At 38.6% G+C, this 16352-nt stretch overlaps 1 protein-coding gene across 1 annotated transcript in view; it reads right to left on the bottom strand.

The window, feature by feature from the left end:
* Window positions 1–717: 717 nt before the first annotated feature.
* Window positions 718–16352, bottom strand: part of pigeon (protein) — a 179509-nt gene continuing 163874 nt past the window's right edge. The window contains exon 20 of the mRNA XM_067126903.1: window positions 718–3753. Within this exon, the coding sequence (XP_066983004.1) occupies window positions 3647–3753 (107 nt within the window). The 3' untranslated portion in view covers window positions 718–3646. The remainder of the gene's footprint in view (window positions 3754–16352) is intronic.

The raw sequence follows: 16352 nt of genomic DNA on the forward strand, positions 1-16352 counted from the left end.
AGAGGCTCCAATAACAAAACTTATCAGCGCTGATAAGCAGCAAAAAAATAACCGATTTTCACTTATCGTTATGCCATTGAAATGAACCCCGCTGATAACCGGGAACTGCCTGTAATATTACAGTGTTTTAGGATGATAGTTTGAGGTATATTTGGTGTAGGATGATAGTTTAAGGTATGTTTGGTGTAGGATGATAGTTTAAGGTATATTTGGTGTAGGATGATAGTTTAAGGTACACATCTGGTGTTTGAACTATTAAAACAGTTATGTTTTTAGAGGGGGTCTTTGGTGTCTGAACTATTAAAATAGGCAGCTATAGCATTTTTAGAGGAGGATGTCAAGTATTTGCGGATTTTAGCAATTTGTTGGTGATTGTGGTCATCATCCCTGCAATTACCAGGGGCTGACTGTACTCTGGTTGAGATAAAAACCACAACAGCGCCAAACACCAAATTGCTAAACAGGAGAACCTTAGCATTGGTATAACTCTACTGCAGGTATCTACTGGTAAGCTAAATATTAAACTTTGGGTGTAAACTTACTAGAGAGAAAAAGATTTTTTGTTTTCAAAACTTTGTTAGTCAAAATTGGGGTGTGTCACTGAGGCCAGAGGGCCAGGAAGTATGGTAATCAGTTCAATATGAACTGTTTAACAGGAAACAGAAATTAATTATAGATATAGCAACCACTTCATGGCAGTAGAGATACATTAATGCATTATACTTTTTAGGCTTTATTAGTAATAGACAACTACACAATCAACTCTCATACCTTTGAAAAGAATTCATAATAAAATTTTTGGCACATTTATGATGTACAATAAAATACCTTACAATAAGCAGCATCTAAAAAACAGTGAAAAAATAACTGAAATTCCCCTAAACTATAGAGTATCTCCAACTGTACAACAAAAATGTATTGTATAACAACTATATAACCTTGACACATTAAAAGCAAAAGGATTTATATAGCTAAACAACTAACAGTTAAAAACTTTTTAGAAAATATTAATTCAGAAAGATGAAAACGAAAGTATAAAATGGATTTTAATTATGACTGTGAATATCCAGTGTCATAATACTGAGAACTCCCAAAACAATCCTCTTGATTGTTTTAGGTAAACAACATGAGGATCTAAAACCATCATATGGACCTAATTATATAGCATTTTTTTATTAAATGGATTATCAGAATTAATCATTGTGATTTACTAGTACCTACCATCCTTCCTGCAAGTCTGATTTCTGAAAAAGATATACTTCATGGACAAAATTCAAAAGGTTTCAAGGTGTCTGGTAAATAAAACTGAAAACATCAAGAATAATAACTTAGCTACGCAAGTAACATGCTGTAGAATTCATTTGAAGGTTAATTTGCACTGCCTATGGTTAACCTTCTTAGACTATGGCACTACAAGAGTCGCTTGAGTCCCAGTACCAGGCATCGTGCTTAAATTATGGTATATGACATAAACAGATACAACTGACTGCTATAATCACTACTACTTACAAGATATCAAAGAGAATGTAAACTTTGCATTATGTTATCAGTGATGTACAGCAAAAGATATAAATTTAATTTAAACCACTCTTAATATATGTCACCTTTCCCACACATCTTGAAACTTCCCATGTTTAAGAATAAAGATATATGATTAAACAAAATTACAGCTGTGTAACAAAAATTTCTGAATCTTGGTTCCCTGGACATTTTTGTGGATGAAAAAATCATTATGTACTGTACTGTATTACAGTACAGTATTCATGTAATAAGTATAACACCTTCATTAATGCTTGTATGTGATCTTTTTCTCCTTTTGGGGCTAGACGGAAACCAGACACTAATGTAACTTTTAATATAACTTAATTTTGAAGTGTAGTGTACCTTTTAATATACGTAACTTAATTTTGAAGCTAATACAGTCTTCTTTAGCCTTGAAATGGAGTTACTTGTAGAAAAATCTATGCTACAGAACTACTTTGTGCTATCTGTTATTCTTTCTAAAAGATACACCAACAAAGTGATTTAATTGTTTTACTATAAGAGTCTATACTATCTGTACTGATATAATAAACATCAGTGTTTCTAATACATAAGTTTAGGTAGTATGCATTTTCAACATAACCATAGAATATAATAAACTGAAAACTGTCACCTGAAGGGTATGAGCATCAAACCTCCAACTCCTGACCTAGCAAGGATTTTCTTCGGGGATTAATGTGATTAAAAAACACAATTAACTACTAACTGAAATAACATCCAAACAATGTCTTTCAACCTATCATCTGGTTACTGGGTAAACAGCAGTCACCTTAAGCACTGATATACATCTGTAAGCTATGTAATTAAACATTCATTATTACTGTACATACCCACAGCCTCCCTACAAAAGGTTAAAATTCTTTCTATTTTTCCTACTTTTATCTAACACTTCAGGATTATACAGATTACACCACAAAATGATAGAATTCAATGATTTCTATGATCTGCTAGGGTTAATGTAAGTCATATAAGAAGATGGTATAAAATAATAAAACTACTACTTCTATTCTTTGGCACAATCTTTGTGAGCGTTACTTCTTTATAAAATTAACACCATAACAAATATATTGCACTGCATTAACACTTACATTAATAAAAGTAGATAACATGCTGTACTATGAAACGTAAGCATCTTGACAAATTTGGTCATAATATAGTACAGGTACCATAAAATAATTGGTAAATAACTATAAAAAAATACCTTCAAGTTACAACTATAATTACTAAAATACTTACCAAAAGAATCGAGAACAAAAAGCTAGCTACAACCAACACTAATTGAAAATGGAATACTTCTCTTCAACTGATATATTACACATACAAATGGGCTCTAAAAAAAATTAGTTTTTCGTCCTTATAGTCAGTAAATATGCTGTTCATTTTGAAGTTTAATTTACAATAAAATCTGAGTTAAGAGAATATCACATGACATAAAGAAGAAATTAATATCTTCTTTGAAGGATGACATTAAACAGCAGATTGACTCTGCATTCTGACTGCAACCCTGACATTAACACATATACATCAATAGGCCACATGATTTACTTAGAACACAATTGCAATATGCTTTCTATTAGGTTCAGAAAATTATTCATTTAACACAAATTTGTGATCGGTAACTACCAGTGAGTGTGGTTTAACATATATCATTATAATTTACCACAGTGCACCATTATGGTAAAAAAATTATAAGCAATGTTTAAAGGTACCTTCATATTTCCAATTCTATCATTATTACCACAGTCAGATTATTTAAACTAAAACAAACTGAGAAATTAATATTGCAGCAGTAATTTGTTACCTGTAATAAACCACGAGTCACATCCTTCCTTTGACATTTTCAAATTACTGCGTACAAGTTTATGCATTGTATGCCTTCAAAATTTGAATGCTGTAGGCATATAGCTTTTATATATTGCTAATCAAGGATAAGGTCAGGTTAAGAGTAACAACAAGGGCACCTATAATAATGAATGAAGGATGATGAAGTATGAACAATAAAGAACAAAGAAAAATGAGTAGTACAGTTATGCCACAGGGTTCATGATATTAGAAGAAAAAAATGACTAGATTAATAGAAATAACAACAATTTGGGCAAAATTTTTATCCTTGCGTAACTGTGATTTCATTTTCAATTGCTGGCTTAATGTATTCACATGAGGCGACTGTTCCTTCGTAAAGCAAACCCACATCGATATCCGTAAGGTTAGCTATGTGTAAAAGAAATATACTCATTAAGGTTTGGTCCATCCAGATAAATTGCATTGGCAGTCATTAGAAAGCTTTCAATTAGAAATTTGTCATAAAATAAATATGTAATTCATGGAGTTGACTTAGAAACAAATGCATCACAGACCAAGTCTGAGGAATTCTAACAAACAAAAACTAAGCCTAAAGGCCCCTGTAAGTAAATATGAAGTTTTCATAATAAAACTAATATTGTAATACTTACCTGAACACCTGAATTAGCCCTGGTCACCTACCAGCCCGAACTACATCCCATAGTTATTACCCACTAAGTGGGTAATAAACTGTCAGTGTTACCAGCGCTTACAGGAAAATCTTGTCAAATGAGTTACCTGAAGTACCGTTGGCAACACTGCTGCAAGTCCCGGCTAAGTGAGGCCGAGATCCCCAATTGCGTTATCCACTATTCAAATTGAAGTGGGGAGGAGGGTGGGAATCATTCAGGTGTTCAGGTAAGTATTACAATATTAGTTTTATTATGAAAACTTCATATTGCAATACACTCCCTGAACACCTGAATTAGCCTGATTAACAAAATTTAGTGGAGGTGGGATCAATCTAATTCAGCCCGACCTGCCAACAGGGAAAGCAGGTAACTCATTATTCACCTACTCTGTATAAATGAATGTATCCTCACCTGGTTATCCCACTCGGCAGGTGAGAATGTCTGTAGAGAGAGTACCCCCGACGTCAGTCTCATGTCTAGGTACTGTCTGAGTCGAGCTACCTCTCATGTGGTATTCGAACCTCATGGTTAGTGAGTAGCAAAATAAAAACCAACCTACCATGTGGCTAATCACAGCCTCCCATGATTACTGGAGAATGACGAACCTCCCATGTGGCTAATCAAAGCACTCTCATTTATGGAGGGTCTGAGTCGAGCTACCTCTCATGTGGTATTCAAACCTCCTCATGGACAGAGAGCAGCAAAAAATAAAAACTAACCTACCATGTGGCTAATCAAAGCACTCTCATGTATGGAGGGGTACAATGAACCTCCCATGTGGCTAATCAAAGCACTCTCATGTATGGAGGGGTACGAAGAACCTCCCATGTGGCAATTGTAGCCTCTCATGTATGGAGGAGAAGTTGAGTGTGCAGGATCTTCAAGTTCTTCACCGTCATTGCCCGATGTCTGCAGAGAAGAGGTTGAAGAAACCAAACCTGTCCACTGGATCTGCCTATCTTCACAGTACTAACGTCAAACTTAATATTTTCACTATGAAACCCGACTAACAGAGAATCGAAAATTCCGAATTTCCTCAGACTACATTCATTACCTAGAGTTCCCCCACCCTTAATATTACTACGTAATTATAAGATCGAGTTGGTCGTCACAAAGGGACCAAGTGAGAAATTCTTCTTCAAAGAAAACTGAATGCCTTTCAGGTAGAAAGTCGTGAAAACCGACACCGACTTCCAAGTGGCCACCTCTAAGAACCTCCGCACTAAGAGAGTACACCCTTAGCTAAATGAACGCACCCACGATAGAAGGGTTAGCGGCTACACACAGACTAAGAGAATAACTTTCATGTAAAAAGGAGAACGATGCATCTCCCAAGTGACTATTCAGAGTCTACCCATTAAGGAGGGAATGAGGCAGTGTGCCGAGCCAATGACCCTCCACCCTGCAGGTTGCAAAAGGCTGACGACCGCACAGAAGTATCCCAGCGCCGAAAAAACAACCTAGGCTAGCCTACAAGAGCACCTCTTGGACTCTCATAGGGAAACTATCAAAGACTAGGATACTTAAGACGTACTAAACTTAAGTTCATGTGATTATACTATCACTGTTGCTTAAGATTCTAAAGCCTAGAAGGAATTTCTCTATCTGGTTAACCTAACAATCACCGCACTACGTGAACACTACCTTAGCTAAATGAGCGCACCCTAGATAATAGACTTCACCGTTAAACGTGGACTAAGAGAATAACCTTCCGAGTCTTCGCACTAAGAGAATACCACCTCAGCTAATTGAACGCACCTAGATAGGAGAATTCGCCACTATACGCCCCGATCCTCCAGGGCCCAAATTGAACGTCTCTTGAGTAAAGGAAGAAATCACAGACGGACTCTGAAGTAAACTACCCTCAGAATAGAAGACTCTGAACCATTCCTTAGAAAGGAAGATGAAGTGGACATACTGTACTCCGAATACTGTGCAGTAATGAAAAAACTGTTAAATACTAAATATAATGTTACGTCAAATTAAATTGCGTTCAAGGGCATAAACCTTGCACCACACGAGAATCGTGAAGTGTGCCCGCAACTGTGTTTGTGTAGTGAGCGCTTATGAACCAGGAACCCTTTCTCCGAAAGTAACTAATTGCATCCTTGACAGCGGACGGAAAGGATTCCGCGGTGAGACAAGAAGTGTACACAGAAGTGGACGGAGTTTCTCAACCTTTGATAAATATTCGCATTGGACATAAAGACATCCCCGCTGATGCCAGAACAGAACACTTGCAGATAAAGAACCTTAAATGAACGAAGCAGAGTTTTAGCCTCGCCACGATTTCCGGAAGAAGAGAAATACTGATCATTTCCTGCCTAGTGAAACCAGGCAGAAACTCACACCCACTTTGTATCTGCAGCTAAAGCCAAAAGAAAGAAAAAACACCTAACCAAATATCTTAACATTAGAACTTCAAACAAATCTCACGAGGGAGCCTGAGGGAACATAATAAATCAAAGAAGATCTTACTACTAGAAATTTTTGGGAAGATAGAAAAATGTACTGCAAAGTGCTGCCAGCAACAGCCGAAAATGGAAGAATCTTGACTTTCCGAAGGAATAAGAGAAAACCAGCTACTTCGGTTATGGCAGGCCTAAAGATGGAATGACCTTCCTTACGACACAGACTTCCCCATGTCAAGTTGACCTGGTAAAGCTTACGGGTTGACTTTTCAAGCTGAAAGAAACACTGTCTAGACATAGCTTTAGGAGTGTCTGGACTGTCTAGCTGTTCGCTCGGCAGTCACCTATCAACTAGGTTCATCACGCAAGAGTTTGGATGATAACCCAGAAAATGCGGTTGTCTAAAAGATCTTCCGCATGAGGAGGAACATCGGAACTTCCGAAAGGAGCATTAGGAATTCCAGAACCAAGTGTGTTAGAGCCAGCAAGGAGCTAGAGTCATAGACGTCTTGACACTCACTGAAGTCCTGAATACCTGATGAATGAGACCGAATGAAGAAAGTATACACCTCTAAGTTCTAATGATCTTGTCCCCGAAGTTCTCAGATACGACACGGCAGTTACAATGTCATAAAGCAGACCCACTACTGTGTTGTTGCCTAGGGCTGAGAAACACCTGAGGGCTTCCTTTACAGCCCTGAAGTTCCCGACAGACACCTACTCAATCGCTCCCGATCCCTCCAGAGGCCCAAAGCCTGGGTTCCTCCAAGGTTGCTCCCCAACCTTGATATCAGGCATCTGAGTACAGATGAATGTCGGGAAGAGGGGAGACCCATAGACCTTCCGGATGTCAGATGCGCTTCTTCTGACTATCACAGACAATCCAACAAGCGAGAATCGTTCCAGATTATACCTGCATTCTCGAACTGAAGTCCCAGCGATTCCTAAGACATACCTGAAGAGAAAGCATGACCCTGGAATCAACACAAGACCCTGGAATTAGAGAGAGAGAGAGAGAGAGAACAGAGAAACAGAGAAAGAGAGAAAGAAGAAGAGAGAAGGAGAGAAGAGAGAGAGAGAGCCAGAGAGAGAGAGAGAGAGAGAGAGGTCTCCCCCAGAGAGGCTTCTTCAAAGTGGGTACCAGCTGTTCCCTGTTAGACAGGGAACTCTCTACTTCCACATTTTGTACTTTCAACGATGCATAATTGCCGACACTGGAAACATGAGTTAGAAGCAACAAGTTCGTTACACTGGCCACATCCCTTGAACCCAAAGCAGCCACACTAATCATAGCTTGCTGTGACACTACTGCTGACGACGGCTACAAGAAATTGACCATGGAGGAGATATCCTCCTCTCTAAAAGACTGTTGCAGAGCACAAAAGGTGCCCTCAACAGAACCCTCTCCGAATGTCCGGATAGTGAGGCGGAAGCTTTAAAAGAAGCCCCTCCTCTTCTGCCAAAGAACGTTGTACAGTCAGGCGACATGTTAACCTGGTATGCCAGTCCTACTGACACCGAAGTGATGAGGCGCCAGGCAGTACCGGACTGGAGGGAGTATATCATCTTGTTTGAGCAACTAAGGCAACTGTCGAAGAAAATGCGAAAAAGAACTCGCTTTTGCTTCGTAGTGCAGGATCCTCCGAACCTTGGATTGAGGATAAGTGAGGATGAAGTCTACCATCTGCTTATACTCATTCTCATTGGCTGAAGGAGAACTAATATCCGGTACTGGATCCTCTTCTTCAAATGAACAATCCTTGTCGGACTGGTCCAACCGAGTCGGAGGATTGTCGGACTGGTCCGACTGAGCCAGAACAGGAAAGAGGCAGGCCAATCCCTAGCAAACGCCGAAACTCGAAAACCGGAACTTGCTAACCTGGGTGCTTGAGACGGACACCTGAACTCAACAACATATGGAACACCAAAGTAGGTTGCACAAACCCCCACACCACCCAACGGGATGACGTACACCTGGGCGGACCAATGCTGCGGACCATGCCCAAAAGCCTGAGAGCGAAGAGGCCGCAACACCCGAACCACTCAAATCCGGATGTATCAAAACCGCATGGGAATGGGAATCCGGAACCAACATGGATGCCTAGACGGAGGGACAGAGAAAACCTGCCGGAAAGTTGAAAAAGAAGAAGCCGAAGGAGGGAAGAAGGAAGAAGCCACACTCGGAGTAACCACTGGAGCGCCCAACGCCGACGTTGGACAGATGGAGAAGGTCCCAACCAGACCGAACTCAAAGGAGTATTGAAGGGGAAGTTACGAGGTACTGAACCAACGGTAACAGAAGAAGGTAAATTACCAACTATCCTGGAGAATGGAAAGGCTGCGGAAACTATCAATGCTGATACACTGAACACTGGCGCAGGCGAATCGCCGACTGCCATAGCATCCGCAAGAATCGCGGAGGATACATTACAGTTAGGAACCCGTAAAGAATGAAATAAGGAGTTGCTGATGCCTCCGCAAACACCTGAGAAGCAACTAGACCGGATGCCTGAGAAACTACCGGATTTGCAAAAGGTGATAAAGACAACGGATCCGTAAAAAGTACCCCTTACCTTAACCCTGAAGAGAGAGAGGGAGCAGCTGAAGCTCTAAAATACAGGGTTGAAGCAAGAAAACCTTGCTCTGCTGAGTTAAAAGCCAAGAAAACAGGATGAGCAACAAAGACCCCGAGAGCCCTCCAAAGAGCGGACCAAAAAGAAGATTGAGAAGGGCATTGGAAGAAGGCTTAGAAGAAAAAAGGAGAAAAACGGGAAAATTCCATAGCGGCCGAAGAGGCCATAGATTTCAAAGAAAGTACACTGGTTCTGTTCCCCCCGCCCCTGATAATCTTGATAGACATTATCATATCAGAAAATTCTTTAAGACATGATCATGAAGATTGGAATAACTCGATCGCAAGAATTACCACCATTGCAAGATGAAAGAAATTTTAAACCCCCTAAAGGAAAAGGAACCTTCGAAGAAGGAGTATTCAAGGAAAACAAAAATTCAGAACCAGATACATCAGAAACCAAATCTGAACGACCCTCCATGGATCTGGAAACCTTTGTTGCACAGAGCAAGAAGCAGGAAATAAAAACAATGATTGATCTAAATGAGAGACCTAAACATTAGTGACCCCAACCAAACCTGAACCCAAAGAAGACCACATTCAACTGCTTTTCCTGAATACTTCCTAAATTAGAATTCCTACCCTTCTGAGTGATTCCTAATTCTAAATCCACCTTAGAACTTACGCCTTTAGAGGAAGGAGGAAATCTGCTGCCAACACTGCCTGCTCCAAAATTAGGGGGCCAGCAGATCCTACCTTCCAGGTTTGCGGTTCTCCATGACCCCGGCACCCATTAGGGCTGGTTCTGGAACAGGCAGGGGGCTGAAAAAGAACAGGTAATTAGTATCTACAGCACTATTACTACTATCCTTATCTCTAGTTTCCGTTAATTTAGTCATAAAGCTAGAAAAATAGACTAGACATACTCAGCTAGTAACTTGTCCTCTAACTTTTTGAATAATTCTTCCATCTGATCTACTGACCAAGACTCGCCGCCTATCTGACTGATACTACACTATATCTTCCTACATTAAATACAAACAGAATGTTGATGGTGTTTGAGGGTACTCATCCTACGCTTGCAGGACATGTAGGGCCGATGAGCGTCAGCATCTCCAGCAGAAGAAGGCTCTGTCGTCAAAGATGTAAACAAAGTGGAAGCATCAAGGCGCAGCAGACAGGCGACAGCCTCTTCTTGTTTGACTTATCCAAACGAGTCCAAAGTACTGATCCCAGAGTCAAAATCAGGAGAGAAGTTCCGAATCCTATCAATAAAGTATCCATCCAGGAGAAAATGTGTTGAAAACAGTCCAAATCGTGATCTGATGTTCAAATTCTTAAATGGGGGTCGGGCTAAATGACCAAAAGTTCGCCTGATGTCGGACACACCCACACAGCATGGCGAACAAAGAGCAATTGAGGATCTCGGCCTCACTCGGCCGGGACTTGCAGCAGTGTTGCCAATGGTACTTCAGGTAACTCATTTGAAAAGATTTTCCTGTAAGCGTTGGTAACGCTGACAGTTTATTACCCACTTAGTGGGTAATAGCTATGGGGATGTAGTTCGGGCTGGTAGGTGACCAGGGCTAATTCAGGTGTTCAGGGAGTGTATTGCAATATATATATATGAAATAATTTACATGTTTCAGAAATACATACACCTCAATTTGTTTATGCTGTACTGATCAGCACAGCACACATTTTCGTTATTCAAATAAAGTATACTGGACATTAATAAGAAACTTGACAGAAAGGCAATTAATTAGTAAGTAAGCCTCCAAAGAAAGAGGAAAAACTTAGGTTGAATATTATATATAACAAGTAAAAAAAAATAAATAAATGGACAACATTGTGTCTCATTGTAAAGACTGCAGTCTGGTGGAACAACAGTTTCTATATGCAGTAAGTCTGCCTGAATCCTCTACTGTGATTCTAATGACAGAAACTAGTTTCTAGCTGCTAAGAACTCAGACTACTGAGTAACAGCAAAAACTCCAGACTTCTATCCTGCAATGATTGAGAAGTTTTACTGAGGGAGCAAATACTGTCTACTAATTTTATACTACACATGGAAAGCTCAAGGATAGCTTCAGATTGGAAGAACTTGCTGCTGCTGATATGAGAAGTGGTTATACTTTCCATCTCAGCAAAACCTAAACATAAGTAAACTGCAAGATTTCACAATAATTCAAGCATCATGTAGGATAAACACAGTATGGAAGATTGAAGTAAAACCAAGATCTACCCTCTGTATCTGAAAGGGAAGCTGTATTAATAAGTACAAATGTAAAAAGATAGGGCCTAAGTGTTCAATCAAAGGTCACCCAACAACCATTGGTGTCATTCTGATTAAACTGTGAACATTAAAAATGTGACAAAATGTGATAAGAGAATGTACAACAAGTTTTGATAATTTTATGTCCTAAATAAATCTGTGCTCCTGAGTGTAATTCTTGAATGTGTTTAATGATTTAATATTTTATTTTACAGCTATTCTTTAATATAATGACTGACTTTTTTTTACTACCTTAATTTTAATAAAGAGCATTGATAAGTTTTTCTGTCACTGCTTTGTCCTGAGTCTCATGCTGGATGCCTTTAATAATCAGAATTTTTACAAAATTCAGTTTCTACCAGCATAAACTCTGAGCAGTCTCATTACTGGCAGAGACCCCAACTATAGTTTCTACTGATAGAGATTCCAATCAAGAGTTCCTTGTGATAAAAACTGCATTTTCTACAAGATTGCAGTCTCTAACATAACACAATCTGTACAGACTAACATGACACACAGTTGTTGAGGAAATAAAAGTGCAGAGCACTTTCCAGTACAACTACATCTTATCTTAAACTTATAAACACCTATAACACTCAAATGATGACTGTGCCACAGTTTTCTAGTATAAGGACTTAGAGACATGTAGTACTGAGTACTTTTACATTGCAGCACCACAACACTTTATGGATAGGATTGCCCTTCCAAATGAGTAGATCACGTAATTTCTAAGATGCAGATACTAAAAGCAATACTGGAAGTTTTCTATTTGTATATAACTTATGGAACATGGACAAACAGGTTATTTCCTTGCAATGATCTAAACCTTAAGTACTGTGCCAAGTTGTGGACATCTCCATGTCTGAACCACAGCCAGGGATCCCATGAAGGACGAAGACTTCCCATAAAGCTGGCAGACTGGCCTGCAACATGGTTAGTGTTGTGTGCCTGGCAGGAATGAAAGATACAAAGGATGAATATCCCTGAACCTAGACCAAAGTTAGGAAGAACACCAACAGAGCAAGTAGAAATGACTGAAGCCTCAGGCAAGTAACTTGGCTGGGTTTGTGTGCCTGAGCAGATATGACTAACAGAAGAGATTGACATAACTGCAATCCTGAGACTGCAACTTAGCTGGGGTCACATGTCTGGCAAAGACATCAAATAGAACATGCAAGCATGATCAGCATTCTGTGAGTGATACTAATGACTGACAAAAAAAAAAAGCAGACATGGTTGCAGGTTATGTTTTGAATACAGCCAGGGTCACCTGCCTGATGGAAACATCAGGCATATCTGGTGAACATGACTGAGGTTCCATGACTGAAAGAAACAATGAACATAAGTTACAGACAGCTGAGATCTAATCTCCTATAAAATTGGCATGTGGATATGGCTAAGTTCTACATAAACCTGTGATTTCCTGCTCTAAGATTTATAACTCATATTAGTAGCACTAGTGATAGTGATCTTCTAAGGAAATAGAACTTGTATCGGTGTTAATGGGCATCTGTAAACTATACCAAAGGTAAACTTTAGTTAAGACAGCGCTATCAACAGGGTCCTTGATAGCAACATAAATAACCTTAGCCAGCCTCTTTCACTGATAGCAGTTTTGTTACCAACAAGAAACTGTACTACTGGTCACTTGAGAACTTTTGCACTGATGATCAGAGCCATGGAAAAGAATGTCCCACCATCAGCAGTTGCTGTAAAAACAGAGTGGTCATGCATGACTGGGACTTTGCTAATCAAAACCCAAAGTAGTAATGAGATTCCTGATAACTGATAAACTTGAAGGCAGGCATACACAGCACCATCATTTTTTGTCCCTCTCTGCTGCACATGATTTCATTCAGGGCATAGTCAGTCAAATGTTATTTGCCACCACACAGCAAGTACAATTATATACCTCTGAGTGTTAAATGTAAAGGATTACAGATCCTTTACTTTAATGTCTTTCATAGGATTTTGACCTAAAATAATAGGGCCCTGTGTTTCTTGCTAATCTCAATTTCATAAGCTTTGAGTCATATCTTTGGGTTCCAATCAACTAATTCTAGGGTTTTTCTTCAGCACTACATTTCTCACAACTAAAATGCAATTTGGACTATTGTGATGGTTTACTTTGAAGAAAAAATTTAGCCTGGCTTTTTCATAAACAAAACTAATTTTTTAATATAAATTATTCATTTACTCTAGATGTTCCATCTCCAAGTCCAAATAATTACTATATCACAGAATACACAAGAAGTGGGGCTCTGACGTGTTTGGAACAAATGCAATGAGGATGTCCATCCAACAAGTAGTCTTTTTTCTTCTCCTTTTAAATAGGGAGGATATTTCAATGTTCATGAATGTGTGCTGGAGTAAAATGATAGGAGTTTACTGTAAAAGTTTGTTTTAATGTCAAGAAAAAACTCTGGGATGAATATAGTAACTATTTCATTGTTTCTTTACTAAATCTAGTAATTATTTTCACGTTTCTAGCTGAACTAGCTCCATGTTTGACTTTATACCTTCCCTGCTTGCTAAGACTGGATATGTAAATCAAGCTGATATAAAGCAAGCATTTTTCCTGCAACCTGTCCAACAATGCCTCCATAATGTTCCCAACTTTCTGTCAACATTTCTAAAGCAGTAGTAGGTTTGGTGTTGAGGGCTTAAGAAGTACACCTGCAACAATGATGTACTTTTTACACAACTACTGCAGGTCACCACAGCGCAACTATTCTAGAATATCTGGATGGATCCATTTACGGGCTGCCAATTAGTTCTTGGAAAGCTGGAGTGAAGGGATGCAAAAGCTGCAGCTCTCTCAAGGAACAAGTTTATCTAGCAATATGAAATGTCTGAAAAGTTTTAACACTCCTGGTAGTATCCACATCTACAAAAAGTGGACAGGCAACTGTGAAAATCTATTTATCATACCTTTGCAGCCAAGCCTTTCCCTCCTTTGCTTTGAAAAACTTTCCATATATCTCATGGACTGTGAGCATTGGGGATGCAGTTTGCAGTAATTACTGTGCTCACCAGATAACTGTAGCACTGGAATACCCAACTGAGTTTTGCTACACTCCACTTGATTTTGATGTTGATCACTAAGGCATAAGAACTCACATGAAAAGTTTTTGTACACTTCAGTGAAGTTTACTGTAGTGCCAATAATGCAAGATACTGTTGCGATTAGGAACTTTCGTGCGAGCTTTATCTGAAAATGCGCATGTAGCAGGTTCGTTAAATATAGTTTTACCATGGTAACATTTTTCAACAAAGTTTTGCAACTTTTTTTGGCCATCAGAAAGTGACAAAAACCTTTTTTATTTTTTCTTCATTTCCTCTTTCTACTTATTCTGAGTAATTACTGCTAAGAGTAGGGGTTTCTCAAGTATTTTCTAAGGTGAAGATGCAACTAATATTGCCAAAGACAGACATGGATATTCTGTGATAGCAATCTCTAATACATGAAATTATGTGAGAGAGAGAGAAAGATACTGTTAAATTTAATAACCATGTTTTGATGTCTGACACTGACATAGTTGTGCCTGGTGGTCAACATGGCTAACTTGCACAGGAGATTACACTTACAAAACTAGAACTGTTTAGCTATACGTTGAGCCCAAAGGAACTAAAATCAGCAATGGTTAACTTTTCAGTCAAAAACTGCCCCAAATTAAAGATAACTGTCAAGAAGCATATATTGAAATGCAATCTATTTTAGCTTTCATGTAAGTTCCCGCTCTGGGCAGATATTTGAATGACCCTGGGGTTAGATGAAGCAGGGTACATCACATCAATTGCAACTAAAAGAAACCACCCTACCAATACCACAATCCCCTTCTCTAAAGGATCTCCTGGCTGCCTTGAATATCCCATTATGAAGGCAGACCACTGGAAGGAATCCAATGCATACTTCTACAATCTGGTCTGGTACTGTAAAACTGAAAAGATATCATCAGGTCCTGCACCAAGGGAATGGTAGCCAAATTTGTTCACAGTAGCTAAAAATAATAAAAAAAGCATAATACTTGTGATATCAGATAAGGAAACAAAATGAAAATAATATCTTAAAAATAACAGCCAGGAGGATTAATAAAACACTAGCTACTCCATATCCTGTTATTAATGCCAATAAAAATAGCTAAACTGATTTTATCTATGGTGAAAAGATGAAGGAATGACATAAAAAGTGGGCACCTAACTCAAAATCAGATCACACAGAAGCCTAGCAATGAATGATCTTTGTGATGTCCTGAGTAAGGTTGCTTTGTAGTGTAGTAGGATATTCACCAAGAAGTTTGAATAAAAATTCCTTTTATCTAGTCAGTGACTTGAATCCTGGTAAGCAAGCACTGCACAGGCCACAACATCAAAAGCAAAATAAGAGGTATGTCTACTGTATGAGCAAAGTAAAATCATGTCCTCAACACTACATGACAGAATTATTAGAGTACATTTCATTAACTGGCAATAAAATCCACATTTTACAATACCCAAGTGTGTTTAATATTGCAATGATGCGACACAAACTATATTTCAAGTGCTTTATTCATAATTAGAAATTTACTGAAAAATTTAGAAATTATACAACCACTGGGTTCTTACATGTAATGAATTTCTTTTCATAATATTGTAGTTTTAAAAGGTCATTCTTGTCTAATTTCAATCATTTGATCATTAAGCACATGAAAATATCACTACCAGCAAGCAGTGAACCAGTTATTTATGTTATTGCATACAAATTTTCAGGTCACTTGGAAGTACTGAGTAATAACAGAAGCTTTAAAGGGATCACCATTTTTCTAAAAAAAATAAGTTAACCAAAGAACTGCATTAAATCTATTACATGTACCACAATTATTAAAGGGCTATTGAAAACACTCAAAGGATAGTATCCCTCTTACCTGAGAAAATCTAAGCTGGCAAAATGAATCTCAATGGTTTTTCTGAGCTCGTCCTGTGTCACCCGGTGAAATTCCTTACTAGCACAAATTTCTAGGTATAAATATTGCTAAATATACCAGAGAAAAAAAGCTATCAGGAATGCTGGGTTTACTACCCCTGATCGAGCATCTATA

This window comes from Macrobrachium rosenbergii, chromosome 3 (genome assembly GCF_040412425.1).
Source record: "Macrobrachium rosenbergii isolate ZJJX-2024 chromosome 3, ASM4041242v1, whole genome shotgun sequence".
NCBI lineage: Eukaryota > Metazoa > Arthropoda > Malacostraca > Decapoda > Palaemonidae > Macrobrachium > Macrobrachium rosenbergii.